At 42.0% G+C, this 15,264-nt stretch overlaps 3 protein-coding genes across 3 annotated transcripts; 1 reads left to right on the forward strand and 2 right to left on the reverse strand.

Annotated features, from left to right (window-relative positions):
- LOC117619784 lies at window positions 1-1,762 on the reverse strand. The gene is made up of 3 exons (XM_034349820.1): window positions 1,298-1,762; window positions 711-1,219; window positions 1-626 (listed from the first exon to the last, which is right to left on the reverse strand). Coding segments are annotated over exons 1-3 (642 nt in total). The 5' UTR covers window positions 1,299-1,762; the 3' UTR covers window positions 1-494.
- Window positions 1,763-7,123: 5,361 nt separating this feature from the next.
- LOC117617143 lies at window positions 7,124-11,827 on the reverse strand. Its single transcript, XM_034346412.1, has 5 exons — window positions 11,690-11,827; window positions 9,696-9,865; window positions 7,959-8,949; window positions 7,456-7,622; window positions 7,124-7,342 (listed from the first exon to the last, which is right to left on the reverse strand). The coding sequence occupies exons 2-5, from the start codon at window positions 9,827-9,829 to the stop codon at window positions 7,234-7,236; spliced, it is 1,401 nt and encodes a 466-aa protein (XP_034202303.1). The 5' UTR covers window positions 9,830-9,865; window positions 11,690-11,827; the 3' UTR covers window positions 7,124-7,233.
- A 312-nt stretch (window positions 11,828-12,139) lies between these two features.
- On the forward strand, window positions 12,140-14,903 carry LOC117620324 (protein LOW PHOTOSYNTHETIC EFFICIENCY 1, chloroplastic-like). The gene is made up of 2 exons (XM_034350486.1): window positions 12,140-12,315; window positions 12,430-14,903. Exon 2 carries the CDS (start codon window positions 12,478-12,480, stop codon window positions 14,677-14,679), a length of 2,202 nt encoding a protein of 733 aa, XP_034206377.1. The 5' UTR covers window positions 12,140-12,315; window positions 12,430-12,477; the 3' UTR covers window positions 14,680-14,903.
- Window positions 14,904-15,264: the final 361 nt, after the last annotated feature.

The raw sequence follows: 15,264 nt of genomic DNA on the forward strand, positions 1-15,264 counted from the left end.
GTTCAGAATATAAATAAAAACAAGTGCTAACTAAGTACAACGATAAAAACGCCTTCAGGCGGCGGCTTCGTCCCCAGCAGCGGCCTCGGCAATACCGGAGCCCCCGGCGGCATCCTCCCCTTCGTAGTCCTCGATCATCTCTTCTGTAATTCCCTCTGGAAGGGGAGGAGGATCGGCAGCGAAGTTGAGGTTCAGCTTCTGGCCAGGGTTGTACCGTTTGAATCGGTACAACATGTCCGCCATCTCGGAGCCAACTTCCCCGTCCAGTAGGGTAGTGAACTCCTCGGAAGAACGGTATCCCTGGATTGCCGCTTGAACGGCAGCCTCAACTTCCGCAGCCTTGGTCCGCTCGGACTCCTGCATGGCATCCTGAACCGCCTCCGAAACGGCCTCGGCATCACGCGCTGCCGCCCGCGCTGCCTCCAGAGCCGTCCGCATCTCGCCCACCATCGCCTCCGCAGCGAGAGCACGCCGTTCGGCAGCCTCTTTCTCCTTCAAAAGATGGGCGTGGTCCTGGATAGCTTTGCCCGCTTCGGCGACTTTAGCCCTGCCGTCGTCATAGGCCTTCTTCGCCGTTCGGCAGCGGAGATGGCTCGCTTGACGCAGAGCCACATCTCCATGGACGCCTGCACACAAGGAAGATAATCAGAAAGAAGCCCCACTTGGAATATAAAAATTATGAAAGGATAACACCGGAGGTAGATTCTTACCGCTGCCTGCAGTCGGAAGGCGCGTCCCGCTTGCTCCCGAAGAAGTTTCTTCGGCAGTTCGTCAACTTTCGGTAGTTCCATTTGTGATCCGAGGATCATATGGTTGACGAACTGCACCGTCTTCGAAGGGCAGGCGATGGTGACAGCCTCGGTAGGCCCGTCCTCGTCCTCCGCCGCAAAGACGGCCCTAGAAGCCTCCGACGGGCGGCTCCGTTTGGAAGCGGGCGAAGCTTCCAAGTCCACCGTCACCGGCCGTTTCCCGGCTGCTCTTGAGGCAGTGGCTTCGGCACCTGACTGCCTCGGTGCATGAGCATCGGCAGTTGGCCACGCCACTGGCTCGGCGCCCAGCTGTTGGAGGCGCTCCCTGAGGGTCACGTCCTCGGGATCAAGTGCCTGCCGAACCGGAGCTGTCGCGGGCTGCCTTTTCTTCTTCTCCAGCCCCATTAGGAGGCGCCTTCTGGAGGACTCATTCATTTTCTTGGCCTCGGCAGCCTTCCTTGCGTCCGTCACTGGCCCAAAAACAATCTGTTAGTCGGCGTGCACAATAAAAAAAAAAGAAAGCGACGGGAAAACGCAAGCATACTCACTCTCGGCAGGGTCGACAAGTCCGGCTTTGATCAGATTGCTGGTGAAGAGGAACCGCGGGTAGACTCGTTCGGCGGCAGAAACCTTTAGCCTCACCCTTTCGATCTGCCGAATCTCACCTTGGGCCGGAGTCGGCTGCTTGAGTTTCCCTGTCAAAGAAAGGATTAGTAAAAGAATAATAAGGAAAGAATTACAATCCTAAAAGCCTACCGATCGGTAACTCGGGAACCTACCGGTTGTTTGGAACGTCGTGGGCACCGGGAACCGCGGAGACACTCCCGATGGCGATTCCCAATCGCCGGAGAGTAGCACCCGCCGATTCCTCCACGACTTCTGGGAAGTTGGCACCGAGCTGATGAAATGACCCCGCTCGGAAGCCTTCAGGCAGTTCGCCTGAACCCAGCCACCATGGTCGGCACTCTTCGACTTGGTGATGCTGTAGAGGTACGAGAACTGCTCGTAGGAAGGCTCCCCCTCCCCGGCAATCCCGAAGGCAGCTATCACCCCCATCAGGGCCACCCAGAAGTTGGGGTTATATTGGCCCGGGGCGTACCCGATCTGGGCTAAGATCTTTTGGACGGCTGGCTGCAACGTCAACCTGACCCCCTGCACCAGCATATCGGTGAAGAAGGCGACTTCGCCCTCCCCGGGGTCGCTGAGGGATTCGGTCGAGCTCGGGATCCTCATCTTCACCGATTCTGGGATGAGGTATTCGGCCCTAATCTTTGCAAGCTCCCGTTCGGTAAGCTTGTTCGGCTCCAAATAATCGACCCCAAACAGGGTCTTCTTCGGTACGCCCAACGGTATCCTCGACCGCTCTCGATGGACGATCGTAACCCTCGGCCGGGACGGACCGGCGACGACATCGTCGCGCCCAGAGGTGGAAGCCTCCGGCTGGAGTTCGAAGGTACCGACGCGGGTACCATCCCTATAGACGGCGGCCAAGGGAAGAGGTTGCCCCGTCATCAGTCCTTTGCCGACGCCGTGGACAGGAACGGAGGTCACCTCCTCACCGATAACTTCCACATCGGTGTCCTCTCCACTCTCGGCTCCGAGGCTCGCAGCCCCGCTGGACGTGTCCCAGCCCGATGACAACTCCTCATCGAACGCGTTGGGCTCACTGCCGAAAGAAGACTCGCTAGCAGACATCTACAAAAAGGAAAGGAAACGAAGGCTAAGGTGGTGGTGTGATGAACTATCCTACCGATGTCTACGTTACTACCTATAGGTCACTAGACTACCGAAAGAAATCCTATGTTGCGATCGGCAAGCCTACGCCATAAGAAGATACAATCGAATAAAAAGAAAGTTGGGAGTACCGAACGACACCTTACCTTGGGTGTTGTTGAAGGCTTCGATTGCCGAGAACTCTCCTGGAAATCGCCTCGATTGCCGTTCACAATATTCGGTAATCTCCCGCACAAAGCTCTCGCCACTCTCAAATGCAAAGTGAGCTCTATGCCTGGAGCCATCTCTATTTATAGGAGGATGGATACAACGGTACGCCTCGGGAAACCAAACGGCTCATGAATACGGCCGTCAAGCGTCACCTCACAGGCCACGTGTCGTCTTGTGGGTGGTGGTGTGAGGCGCACGCTTGGTGCAGAAGACGAAGCGTCTCTGCACGCCAAGTACGGAAGACGAAGCGTCTCCACGCGCCAGGCGCGGGAAACGAAGAGTCCTTGCCTTCACCCCTCTCAGCATCGGCGACCCTTCAGATCTCAGGGGAGCCTCCCCCAAACGAACTTGCCGAACGGCAGGGCATCTACGAACCATCAGGGTAGAACCAAATTCCCTTCCGAAGAACCTTCGGAAGAGAACTTGGGGGACTACTGTTTATACCCGAATTAAACGACCAATGACCACCCGACACGTGGACAGAATCGACAGCTTCACACTACAGGCCCTTCGGCAGGAACCCTACCGAAACATATACATCTTGATGCTTTTGCCCTTGGACACGTGTCATGCTCACAGTCCGCTCCTACAGTCCCACATCGGAAATTCCAAAATAAGCACACCTCACAAGGTCTATATAAGGAGACCCCTATTCCCAAAGAAGGGGGGACAGAGGAACCAACGGTACGCTACCGCTTGATCTGTAGTCTAATCTTTACTAAATCCGTACTTACTTAAGCATCGGAGAGCCTTCGGCCGGTACCGCACCGGTACCCCAAGGTCTTACCGAACGTTCCCTTTTTGCAGGAACTTGATCTTACGAAGACTAACTCCCTTCCAAAGGCACAATATCACTAAGTTGGGCGAACCACGTGTCAAACCACTTTTACGCATCAACAGTCTTACTCTCAGTCTATGACGTAGCAAGCTAGTATTTTTCTTTCTGGGAGCGTTTGAGTAAGAAATTCAAAAATTTTGATTTTTCTTAAAAATAAGGAGTTCTAAAATTCATTTTGTATGATTTAAAAACTTGTTTGGTAGACAACTTGAAAACTGTTTCTAGAAAATGCTTCTAAAGAAAAACATATTTTTCTGTTTTGAAGTGTTTATATATTTTTCAGTTTGGGTTTTCAAAACTGAGCATAACAAATAGATTTTTTTGGGTCTTGGACTCAAATATTGTTTTTAAATTTAAAATTTTGGATTATCGTAGAATACCAAAATGCCCTTAGCTTGCCACACTTGTTTACTCGTTGTGTTCATTTAGTGTATTGTGCATATGTCAGGTTTTTCTTTCACCCTTTATGAGGACTGAGATTGCATCACTTGTATGGCTTTAACAGTGTTGAGGCCCAAAGAATTCAAGAGTTGGGCTCAAATATATTCCAAGCCTAGTGTGATACCTTGTTAAAGAGAAATCCAATTTGAGCACGTGAAAGTTCGTCATACACGCTCGCATAAGTCACGATCCACGTGCCATGCCAAATAAATATGTAATCCGTCACGCTAAGAATTGAAATGAGCCTATAAAATGCACTGGCTCTACGAACCCATGCTAATTATCCCGTCAAGCATCATATCCCTTTTCAAAAATGATAAAATTCAAGCACGCCAATCGACATGCAATGCTAAGCAGAAAACCCTTATTTTTGCACCTAGCCACACTACAAGCTTAAGTGGGCCCAAGCGACGTAAATGGCCGGGGCTTGCTGAGTGGGTTGTGGTATGATGAGCCAAGAAATGGAAGTTTTGGGCTACTTGAGAGCCCCAAAATTCGAGCCCATTTCTTAAGCCTAAATATGTGGGTAAGTATAAAAGAGAGGAAAATGTAGCCCATTACTTTAGAAAATTGGCCCATCCCCTTAGTAGGCTAACCCATCACCTTAGAGAAAGGCCCAAATGACCAAGAAAATATTTGAAAGTCTCCAGCACATGGCTGGAGACAAAACCATGACAAAACCCAAGGGTTACTCATGTATGCAGGCTACCTGGGAGACTCTAGCACGTGGTCAAAGGCAAACCTCAAGGTAGACCATTAAAAAAACCAAAGGATATTAGTGCGTGCAGGTTGCTAGGAGAAAAAGCACCCTTTAGACCAACGCCGTTACCCATTTCTTTCTCCTACCAACTTTTGCCATGAAATAAGGGAGGAAAGAAGGAGAGGTGGTAGCCAAAGATAGGAGATGGCCACTGAAACAGCTGCGGGAAGGCTTTAAGCTCCCAAAAATCTTGTCTATGTGTGTTTGGATTGAGAAGGATTTCACAAAAATGAGGATAAATCAAAGGAAGAAAAGAGAAATGAAGAAGAAGACTTGGCAAAATTGGAGAGAACTAACTAGGGTTTCTTGGGAAAAAAGAGCTTCTAGCACCTATAAAAGAGGGCATCTCCTACCCATCATCTTAACCACATCCAGAGAGAGCAAGCATCACCTCTCATCCCTGGAACCCTTAAATTTCGAGCCATATTCCTCCATCTCTTCCCATCTTCTCTTCTGGCAAGCCATTCTAGAGCATGATGAAGCTTTCGTCAAGCTGCCAGAATATTGCTCAAACCACCCACTTCTCCTTCCTTATCTCTTCCTCTCTCTCTCTCCTCAACAAATTCTCTTGAAATTCCTTCTCCCTTTACTTTGAACCCCTGTTTCTCATAGGAAATCTAAGCCCTCCCTCTTTTTGATGCTAAACTCATGAATGCTTAGCTTCCATGCCACAAGCTTCTCAAGCTAAGCCATATATTTATCTGTAAGCAACTGTTGGTTTTGTTGGTGAAGGAGACCAGGGTGTTTCCTAAGGCTCCACAACCCTTTCGAAGCACTCTTGAGGTCTGATTCTTGAACTCAGACACAAGGGCAAGGTCACCCGTTTGGACTTTACAGCAGCCCAGACCCATTCTTAGCTACCGGAATGAAAAAGCCCCTACAAACAACTCAAATTAATAATTATCCCTTGTCACCAGTGACTGAGCCACATAGGCGCAAGGAGATGCAGTTGCACCTCCCATCTCTGAAAAACCACATGGCAACTGCGGGATATTAACCTTTGCATCTTTGGTTGGCTGGGCAGGAATGCCCATTAGGTGTTTGTGTAATTTTTTGAGTAAAGCGTGTCCTGCATGCTGGGTAGCAGGCAAAACTAGCCAAAACTACTTCGTTTTGGACCATGTCACTTAAATAAATTGAACTTGTTTCTTTTCATTACTCCTTAATTCATGGCTCTGCGACTTCTTGCCACCATACTTGAAGACTATGTAAATGGAAGTTATGTAATTATGTCTTGTAGTAGGAATTTTTAAAGCTTTGTGTGTGTGTGTGTGTGTGTTGTAAGCAATGGAATGGAAGTGTTCATGTTCATATTTTGGAGTTTGATTAAGTTATCTTTGTATATCCTGGTAGTTGGAAATCTAAAGGGGTGTTAGGTATCCTATTCAAATATGGAACTCAAAACTTTGATTTTTCTTAAAAATAAGGGAGATTCACAATTATACCCAATATGGAGGCCCAAATTATAAAAATACCCTATATAAAATGGACTTTAGAAACACACCCAAAGCCCATTTACAACATAACAAAAAAGCTTTTAACTTCTTATAAATTACAAAACTGCCATCAATTTCTTAAAACAAGCCCAACCCCAAAATCTCATAAAAATACCCAAAGCACTCAATAGGGCATCAAAGTAATTTAATAATCAATATTAAATTCAATAAGGCTAGCTATCATTTTTTGGATTTTTTTTGGGTTTGTTTATAGGAATTCAATTGTGTAGGGTTTATTTATAATATTAGTGCTAGAAATGAGTATATCACTAAATATCTCTAAAAATAAGGAGTTCTCAAATACAATTGTTAAAATTCAAAAACTTGTTTGGTATCCTATTCAAATAGGAACTCAAAAACTTTTAAAACAAGGAGTTCTAAAATCCATGTTTTAAAACTCAAAAACTTGTTTTGTATCCAACTTGAAAACAGTTTTTATAAATTAAAAAAAAATCTGAAAACAGATATTTTTTTTTATGTTTTCAAGTATTTGAGTGTTTTGAGTTTGGATTTTCAAAACTAGACCTACCAAACAAATTTTTTGAGTTTTGAACTCAAATTCTGTTTTTAAGTTTAAAAAGTTGGATTCAAATCCAATACAAGAAGTTACTGAAACAGACTTGAAGACTTAATTGCTTGTTCATGTAAAATAAGAGCCTCACCTCTTTGGATTTAGTTTAGGCTGAATATGGACCGTGACAAAATAAATTTACAGAAATCAGCTTTTTATCTTTCAGTCCTAATATTGTTTCTGACATTATGGAGTTTTTGGATGATTTTCCTAGTGTACCGATAGTCAGGTTTAACCAGCCTCGACCGAGTAGAGGCATAATAAAACTATTTAGTTCAGTTTTGTTTTGAGTCATGTTAAGTATGGGAAAGTAGAAAACCAGTCTAATGAAAGACCACACAATTAACCCAAGTGAAATCACAAATTACTCTGGCAGGTACAGAACTCCTTGTTTCACTCACCAGTAACAAAAACTGAAACTACACTCTTTAAGTTCATTCAGACCAAAATTTCACAAAGGCGTCTATAAACGCTTTAAATACGTCCCAAAGTGGGTTACCTTCTGGTTTTGCCGACTTTTGAGATCTCCCTTCCCATGATTCACTGCCAAGAGAAACAATCGACCAGGCAAATTAATGATCCTACACAAGAATGTTAAATTGCCTAGTTCTGTAAGTAAAAAACGAACACTCCGTTGGTTTACTACATATACTTACAGATTAATTCTGTCTAAAGTTGGGCTGCTTCCTTTCCGGGAGCTGCCGCTGGATTGAACATCAACTTCGTCTTCAATCACAAGCACCTCTTTGGTTTTTGACAGCTCACTACTACCACCGGTACTATTTATATTGTTCGTATGTAGGCTATCTGGAGCTTTGATAGCCTGTAAAAATGCAGTAACAATAGTTTGAAGCTGAAATTTCTACTCCGACATGATTTGAACAAAAGCAACTATTGTTAAGAGCAAAAGAGAATTCTGCACTCAATATGGTATGGATAATTGAATCCTTACTATCAATCTAAGAGACAATGTTGAAGCAAATTCCAACCAGCAGTGTTAACATCATTACTAGACCTAGACTAACAATATTAAAATTGAGGGCACAACCAATCATGAATTGCAAGAATGCAAATACATGACCATATCGACACTTCATTTTTAATTATATATTAATAATAACAATTATGAAAAATCTATAGACATTCAAAATAAAACTACCTTAGGTCCAGCAGTCAGCTGACTCTGTTCTAAGATCTCAGATGTTGGAACATCTTTATGAGGTGCTTTGACATTAAGGTCTGTGCTTCCTTTTTCATGCACAACACCATCGTTAAAGGTTGAGCAATTTGAGCTTTCAAGTGATGGATCTCTGGCATTTCCTAATGCTTCCTCATCGAGTGAGCCGGAATTGTTCTCAAGCAATGGACTTGAAAGATTCTCCTCTACTCGATCCTCGGTAGATATAGCCAAATCTGTTACTTCTTGTAACCTTCCATCCAAGTTCTCACTTGTCTCATTAGCCGGCTTTAATGGAAATGTCTCCACTATCACATCTGCTGCTATAGGAGTCACTTTAGACCTAGATGTTTCCGGAACTTCTTCAACATTCTTCTCTGCTTCCAAAGGTTCAATTGTTTGTAGCTCTGTACATGTCAGTTCCTCAGTTTTTTTGTCTTTCAGATCTACCTGGTTACCATTGATTAATCCATTGTCAACCATCTGATATTCAGGTCCAATACAATCCCCATTATGAACTACAGATTCTTCAGCAACATTCTTCTCTGTTTCCACTGGTCCTTTTACTCGTAACTCTGTACATTTCAGTTCAAACTCTTTGTTATTCACTTCAACTTGAGTACCATTGATGATTTTCCCATTGTCAAAATTCTGACGTTCAAGTGTAGCTAAATGCCCATCCGATGTGAAAACCAGTTCTTCAATTCTACCCTGATTTTGATTGGAGATAAACTGAGATTGATTTAATGATATTGACAGAGTATTTGGTGGTTCTGTAGCGATGGAACCCAATGGATTTTGTTCCAAGAAATGATCAATGGTCTGCTCCTCTGCAGTAAACTTAGCAGGACCCAGCACTCTATTTTCCTGGATTATATCTCGGACAATCTCTCGTACGGTGTAGAAAGACCCGCCAACTTCCTTGTGGGTCAGATTAAGTGATGGGAAACTCCCATTGTTTAGTTTCTGATACCTGTAAGCAAGATCACTAAACAGGTTGCAGTTATCTGCTTCCTTGAGAAATTCACAAATGGAAAATAGATATTCAAAAATCTTACGACTAAGAAAATACAACAGTAGCACTATTATATCCTAATAGTCCCTCAAGCTTATAACAGGCAACAGTACTACTGCATATACCTAGAAAAATTGGTCCAACTAAACAATATTGCAAGTACAACACAATTATATGTTTTATTCCTATGAAACATCAAGGTTACTATTAGCTTTTCCTGTTCATTGACCTGAACTTGAGAAACATAAAAATAAAAAGTACTTAAAAGAGTGGTCAGACAGAATAAATTTTCTTTATTCTTACAGGTAAAATAAAAAATATCAAAGCACTGTACATCAAACAATTTGGGTGGCAATCAATCGGAAAGAAGCATATATCTTCAAAGTAGGTCATAAGCTCATCCAGAAGCAATAAACACAGATGTAGAAAACGGACCATGACTTAAAGACATCCAAAAGCAGTGTGGTATCCTGCTGAATAAGAATAAAGTAGTACAAAAAACAAACAATCATAGGACGAGAGGTAATGCTTGGTCAACAGCTTCCAATTTAAGATAATTTAATACAGGAATATAGAATTCATTCTTATTTCATTATCCTGTGTAAAGGGTCGGGAGAAGATTAGTGATTTTTACATCCTTTTCTCAGTAAGTTAGAACGGTAGCAATTTTAAACAAAGAAACTATAATCATATAATGTGATTACGTTTTTATAAAGGATTCAACCATTGCCTTCCTCTCCTCCTTTGAACGCCGAATTCGGGACTTCCTTCCTTCAGATTCATTGTTTTTAGCCAGGGCAAATGTACGCCCTGCCCAGCCGCCCTTTATAGCATGCATTACATTCACAAAGTTCGCCACTTGTGAAATTCAAACCTACACGCAGGTAAGCTATGTGAGATACAGAAACATTGCATTTAAAAATATCTAATGAACAAACAGACACTAACAATTCAATACAAAAAAATTACATTAAAAAAAAAAATCATTTGCCACTTGTGAAATCTTATTTGTATTTTGGATATTTGGATGATGTCTAAGTAATTAGAATAAAGGATCAAAGCAGGCACTACATGAATACTTATGTCTCTCAACCACAAATGGCATCCAACATGCAAATGTCTAAAAATAGGGTCTTCTAATAACGAATCTGTTTCATATTTTAACAGAAGGACAACATTATTAATAGGAGGAAAAATGCTCTGAACAACAATGGTAGTCAGGAATCATTAAAATAAAATAAATTCAAAGACAAACAAAAAACAAAAGAATTGATTGAGATACAACAAATCAAGTAGTAAGGAAAGACAAGTGAAGCCAACACTGAACTTTAAAAAGAACCAAACTGGAAAAATATATAACTTTAATCATTTGGGTAAATAACGTTTCAAAGATATACAATGATGACTCGTCATCACAGTCACCATGGCTCCTGAATCATAAGTCTTACTTTCCCTTTCAGAATAAAATGACCTTGAATGTACTATTATACACAAGCACATCAGTCAATATGGAAAGCTCAAACAAATCATGGGTGATGAAAGGAAAAGAAAGAAAATCTTATACTACCTTTATGCTATTGACTACAGGGAGATAAGGGGAAATATTAATGTCGAAACTTACACAAAAATTTCTTTTGTACAAACAAAAACCCCAGCAAATGAAACCAAAAGTTGCCCCAGTGCTTCAGGAAATTATCATGGATATACCAGTTGGGGATATGGCATGAATGATTTGCGTGCAACTTGAAAATAGAATCAAAATATGCGTATTAAAACAAGATCATAATATAGAAGTGTAAGTTCACTTTTCAAGAGTTATAAACTCTGGTTTATTATAATTTTGAATTGATGTTTTGAGAGTTCAAAATACAAACTTATTTTGTTTCCTACAATTTATTTGAAGCTTGGCAAAACATACAGTCACCAACAAGAATTCTCACCTAAGAGGGCTCCGACAACCCAAAGAAAACGGGGTAAATCATAAATAAATAAAATACACAATAATAAAGTAGCACAATGAATCTTTTCTTAAATCAACCTTCGAAGAAAACGTAATAGCTCACTGGTCTAGCTCCATGGATTTTGAGTGCAGAGAGGCCGGAGAAGTTAACCCAATGATGCCAACAGGGGTCTAGTCCAGTGGAAAAAGGGGCTAGACTTGGAGACTGGTGGTCTTAGGTTTGAACCCCCACGGCATCTTCATTGTGTGTGTGTGTGTGTGTGAGAAATCCCCCACCCCTCTCTAGTTTAGACTTTAGACTATCGCTTGTACTAATAAATAAATAAATAAATCAACCGAATGATTTTTAAAATAGCCACAAGTTAATATGGGCCAGATTTTGGTAACTAATTGAAGAAATAGAGCATCCGCAACATATACAAAGTAACATAGCATGTGTGTTTTATGTGTGTGTACAAAAGGGTCGCAGTTTTAAGCACGCAAACAATCCAAAGACATCAACATCAAGAGAAGCCAAGAGCAACCCACATAAGAAGAGAGATATATCAAGAAAACCCAACATTAAAAACATGAATTTCAGAGAACTGAAGAATCTAAAACTGCCACAAGATATGTGTAAACTCAAACAGACTAATCACAAAAGATGGCGATAAAAAAGCAAAAATCTGGAAATGAGGGTCAGAATGAAGCACCTAAGAATTGGGAAAACGAAAGAAGCACAGAGAGTGAGAGAATTACCTGAACTGAGGACGAGAGATTAGGTTTCGGGGTTTTTCAAAACCCTACTGCTACTACACAGTGAGGCTGACTGAGAGAGAGAGAGAGTAAGAAGCCAAAATGGAAATACAAAATAAATAGAAAAATACAAAACGACTCTCGAGTGTTGAGTGGCAGCATTCTAATTGGTAAAGCTGTGAGAGGGCGGGAGGTGTGTAATTATTTCAACTCGAGCGGGGGGTAAATGGTAAAATCACAATACTCATTGGGTCGCACCTGACCTGACCACCATTCTGCAAAGGGTAAATGGGTAATTAGGGCAGAATAAATAACTGAGTCCATTAGGTTGAGCCCAAGACAAATTAAATGGAAAGGCCTGGCCTACTTCATTTTCCCCCATTTTTTCCAATTGTTTGACTGATTTGTAGCTCTCACCTCTTATTTTCTTCTCCTTACAATTGAATGGCTGTGAGAAAACCACAGCACCATGGGGAAATAAAATCAAAACCCACTTTGGAAGTTCACTTGGTTTTATTAGTGGCACACCCCAAGATTGCAAATTTATTTCTCTCGCCTTTTCAATCTACTCTCACAGTTTCTGGGAATTTCGCAAACTCAGAATCAAACTAACAGTTGTTGGAGTTCAGGTATGTAACCACATCTCTGATAGTTGTTGTTTCTCATATAAGTTCTCTCTTTAAAGATGAAAACTACGTTGAAATTTGTATAATGACAACCTTTATGATCCTACTCTTCCACAGGATATACAATTCTGGGTTGTTTCTCTTTTCCTGTAAATTGCATGGAAAATGCAAGCTTTGGTCACTTGGCCTTCAAGGGGTGAAACCTGGGCAGTGCCCCAGTTAGGCTTTGAACTTGGTTCTTCTTGTAAATTTAGTACTAGGATAAGAAGAAAAAAAATGTGGAGCCTTGGTTTTCCTGTTTGTTATGGTAGAAGTGGTGCTGTATTATTACTTTCTAGCAATTCAGGGGCTATTGGGGCTGAGGCTTTTAGTGGAAGCCCAAAATTCGATTTTGGTTGTGGGTGTTTTTCTGGGTACTCTAAACTTAAACCTGCTCGCTTTTGTCAGTCTAAGAAGCGTTCCTTTGGTGCTTCATTTGTAGTAGCATGGGCATTGGAAGAACAAGCAATTGGGAATGACATTGTTATAGAAGAATCCACATCGGAACATAGGTTGTCAGGGGAAGGTGAGAGTAAGGGAGATCATCTAATTGTGGATGAAGCAGAGGGTGGTGAAGATAAAAATGAAGTAGATGTAAGAAATCGAGGAGCAAATTGGGAGCAGAAAAATGAGAAGATTGATGTGCGTGCGCTAGCATTGAGCTTACAGTTTGCAAAAACAGCAGATGATGTAGAGGTGGTTCTTAAGGACAAGGGTGATTTGCCCCTTCAAGTATTCTCATCCATGATCAGGGGTTTCGGAAGAGACAGATTGATGGATTCTGCATTTGCTGTTGTTGAATGGCTTAAGAGAAAGAGTGAAGAAACTAATGGTTCGATTACCCCAAACTTATTCATATATAATAGTCTTTTGGGTGCAGTGAAGCAGTCTAAACAATTTGGAGAAATGGACAAAGTCTTGAGTGCTATGACTGAGGAAGGGGTGGAACTGAATGTTGTAACTTACAATACTAAAATGGCAATTTACATAGAGCAGGGACTAAGTACTAAGGCCCTTGATGTTCTTGAGGATATTGAGAAGAAGGGCCTGACTCCGTCTTCAGTGTCCTATTCTACAGCATTGCTGGCTTATCAACGAATGGAAGATGGAAATGGAGCTTTACAGTTCTTCATTGAGTTCAGAGAAAAGTACCATAAAGGTGATATAAGTAAAGAGTCTGTTGAAGACTGGGAACATGAGTTTATACAGCTTGAGAACTTTACAAAACGTGTTTGCTACCAAGTGATGCGCCGGTGGCTTGTGAAGGATGATAACTTAAGTACCAACGTTCTAAAACTTCTAGCACAGATGGATATTGCTGGGGTTCCACTCAGTCGGGCAGAACACGAGCGCCTTTTGTGGGCTTGCACCCGTGAAGAACATTATACTGTGGCAAAAGAATTGTATAATAGGATAAGGGAAAGGCATACTGAAATAGGTATATCTGTGTGTAACCATGTAATTTGGTTGATGGGAAAGGCTAAGAAATGGTGGGCAGCTTTGGAGATTTATGAGGATATGTTGGACAGGGGGCCGAAGCCAAATAACATGTCGTATGAATTGATAGTATCTCAGTTTAATGTTCTTCTGACTGCAGCTAGAAAAAGAGGAATTTGGAGATGGGGCATCAGGCTGCTCAACAAGATGGAAGAGAAAGGTCTTAAACCTAGAAGTAAGGAGTGGAATGCAGTTCTTGTTGCCTGTTCCAAGGCTGCAGAAACTTCTGCTGCTGTCAAGATTTTTAAAAGAATGGTGGAACAAGGTCAAAAACCTACAGTACTTTCTTACGGAGCATTGCTTAGTGCCCTTGAGAAGGGAAAACTCTATGATGAGGCCCGGCAGGTGTGGGAACATATGCTTAAGGTTGGTGTAAAACCGAACTTGTATGCATACACAATTATGGCTTCAGTGTTCAGTGGACACGGAAAATTGAATATGGTAGATACCATCATTCATGAGATGGTTTCATCAGGAATCGAGCCAACCGTTGTCACATACAATGCCATTATCAGTGGGTTTGCACGAAACGGTTCAACCAATGCTGCATATGAATGGTTTCAGCGCATGAAGGATCAGAACATTTCACCAAACAATGTTACGTATGAAATGATGATTGAGGGTCTGGCCAATGGAGGTAAACCAAGGCTTGCATATGACTTATATTTGACGGCTCAAAATCAGGGCCTTGACCTCTCACCAAAGTCTTATGATATAGTTGTTCAATCCTCACTGGCTTCTGGAGTTGCTATTGAGGGATTTTTAGGGGCTCGGCCACCGGATAAAAAGGAAGAAGTGCAAGGTAGAAAATCTTCTACCCAACTTTCGTAAACTCAGCTATTCCCAAATGAAGTAAACCATTTGATACTTTATAGCTAGAGAAAGGAAATATATGCCCTAAACAGATCAACCAATGAGAATTCATTCCCATGAAATTTCTGTGACTTTCAGTTCATTCCATGTACAAACACCATATATAATTGTTTGTAAAGTAACTTTGTACCAGCCTCTTTAATCTCAGGTCGTCTGCCGCTTAAAACATGGATGTTTCTTTTTCCCCCTTGTAAACAACAAATTAGAGATATGCTCAGGCATTTACAGGAACTGCTAGAATATAGTATCTGCTATGTTAATGCTATTGGAGCTCAGAACTCTGGACGAATATGAACAAACTCAATATAAATGCGCAAGGCTAAATCATTCTTCAACCGAAAGTGAAGGTGTTCTTGTATCTTGTTTGTCCACATATTTGTAATGGATGAAAATATGAGTGCTTATCTGAGTTGAGATTTACGATTGCTAAACCAAGAGCATGAAGATCGATTTTTGCTTAATGCCATTGCTAGGGTAAAATACAGCCTTACGAGTTCACATGTTGCATGCCAGTTCTTGTCAAAGAGAAACCAAGCCAGTGTT

This window comes from Prunus dulcis, chromosome 2 (genome assembly GCF_902201215.1).
Source record: "Prunus dulcis chromosome 2, ALMONDv2, whole genome shotgun sequence".
Lineage (NCBI taxonomy): Eukaryota > Viridiplantae > Streptophyta > Magnoliopsida > Rosales > Rosaceae > Prunus > Prunus dulcis.

Bases quoted from the DNA above. Each gene is read 5' to 3' on its own strand.
- LOC117620324 (XM_034350486.1), top strand. From the start codon at position 12,478: ATGCAAGCTTTGGTCACTTGGCCTTCAAGGGGTGAAACCTGGGCAGTG.
- LOC117617143 (XM_034346412.1), bottom strand. From the start codon at position 9,829: ATGCATGCTATAAAGGGCGGCTGGGCAGGGCGTACATTTGCCCTGGCT. The intron at 7,623-7,958 runs GTAGTTTTATTT...GCATTTTTACAG, and splicing joins AGCTGACTGCTGGACCTAAG to GCTATCAAAGCTCCAGATAG. The intron at 7,343-7,455 runs GTAAGTATATGT...TTCTCTTGGCAG, and splicing joins ACTTTAGACAGAATTAATCT to TGAATCATGGGAAGGGAGAT.
- LOC117619784 (XM_034349820.1), bottom strand. The intron at 627-710 runs GTAAGAATCTAC...CCTTGTGTGCAG, and splicing joins CCTTCCGACTGCAGGCAGCG to GCGTCCATGGAGATGTGGCT.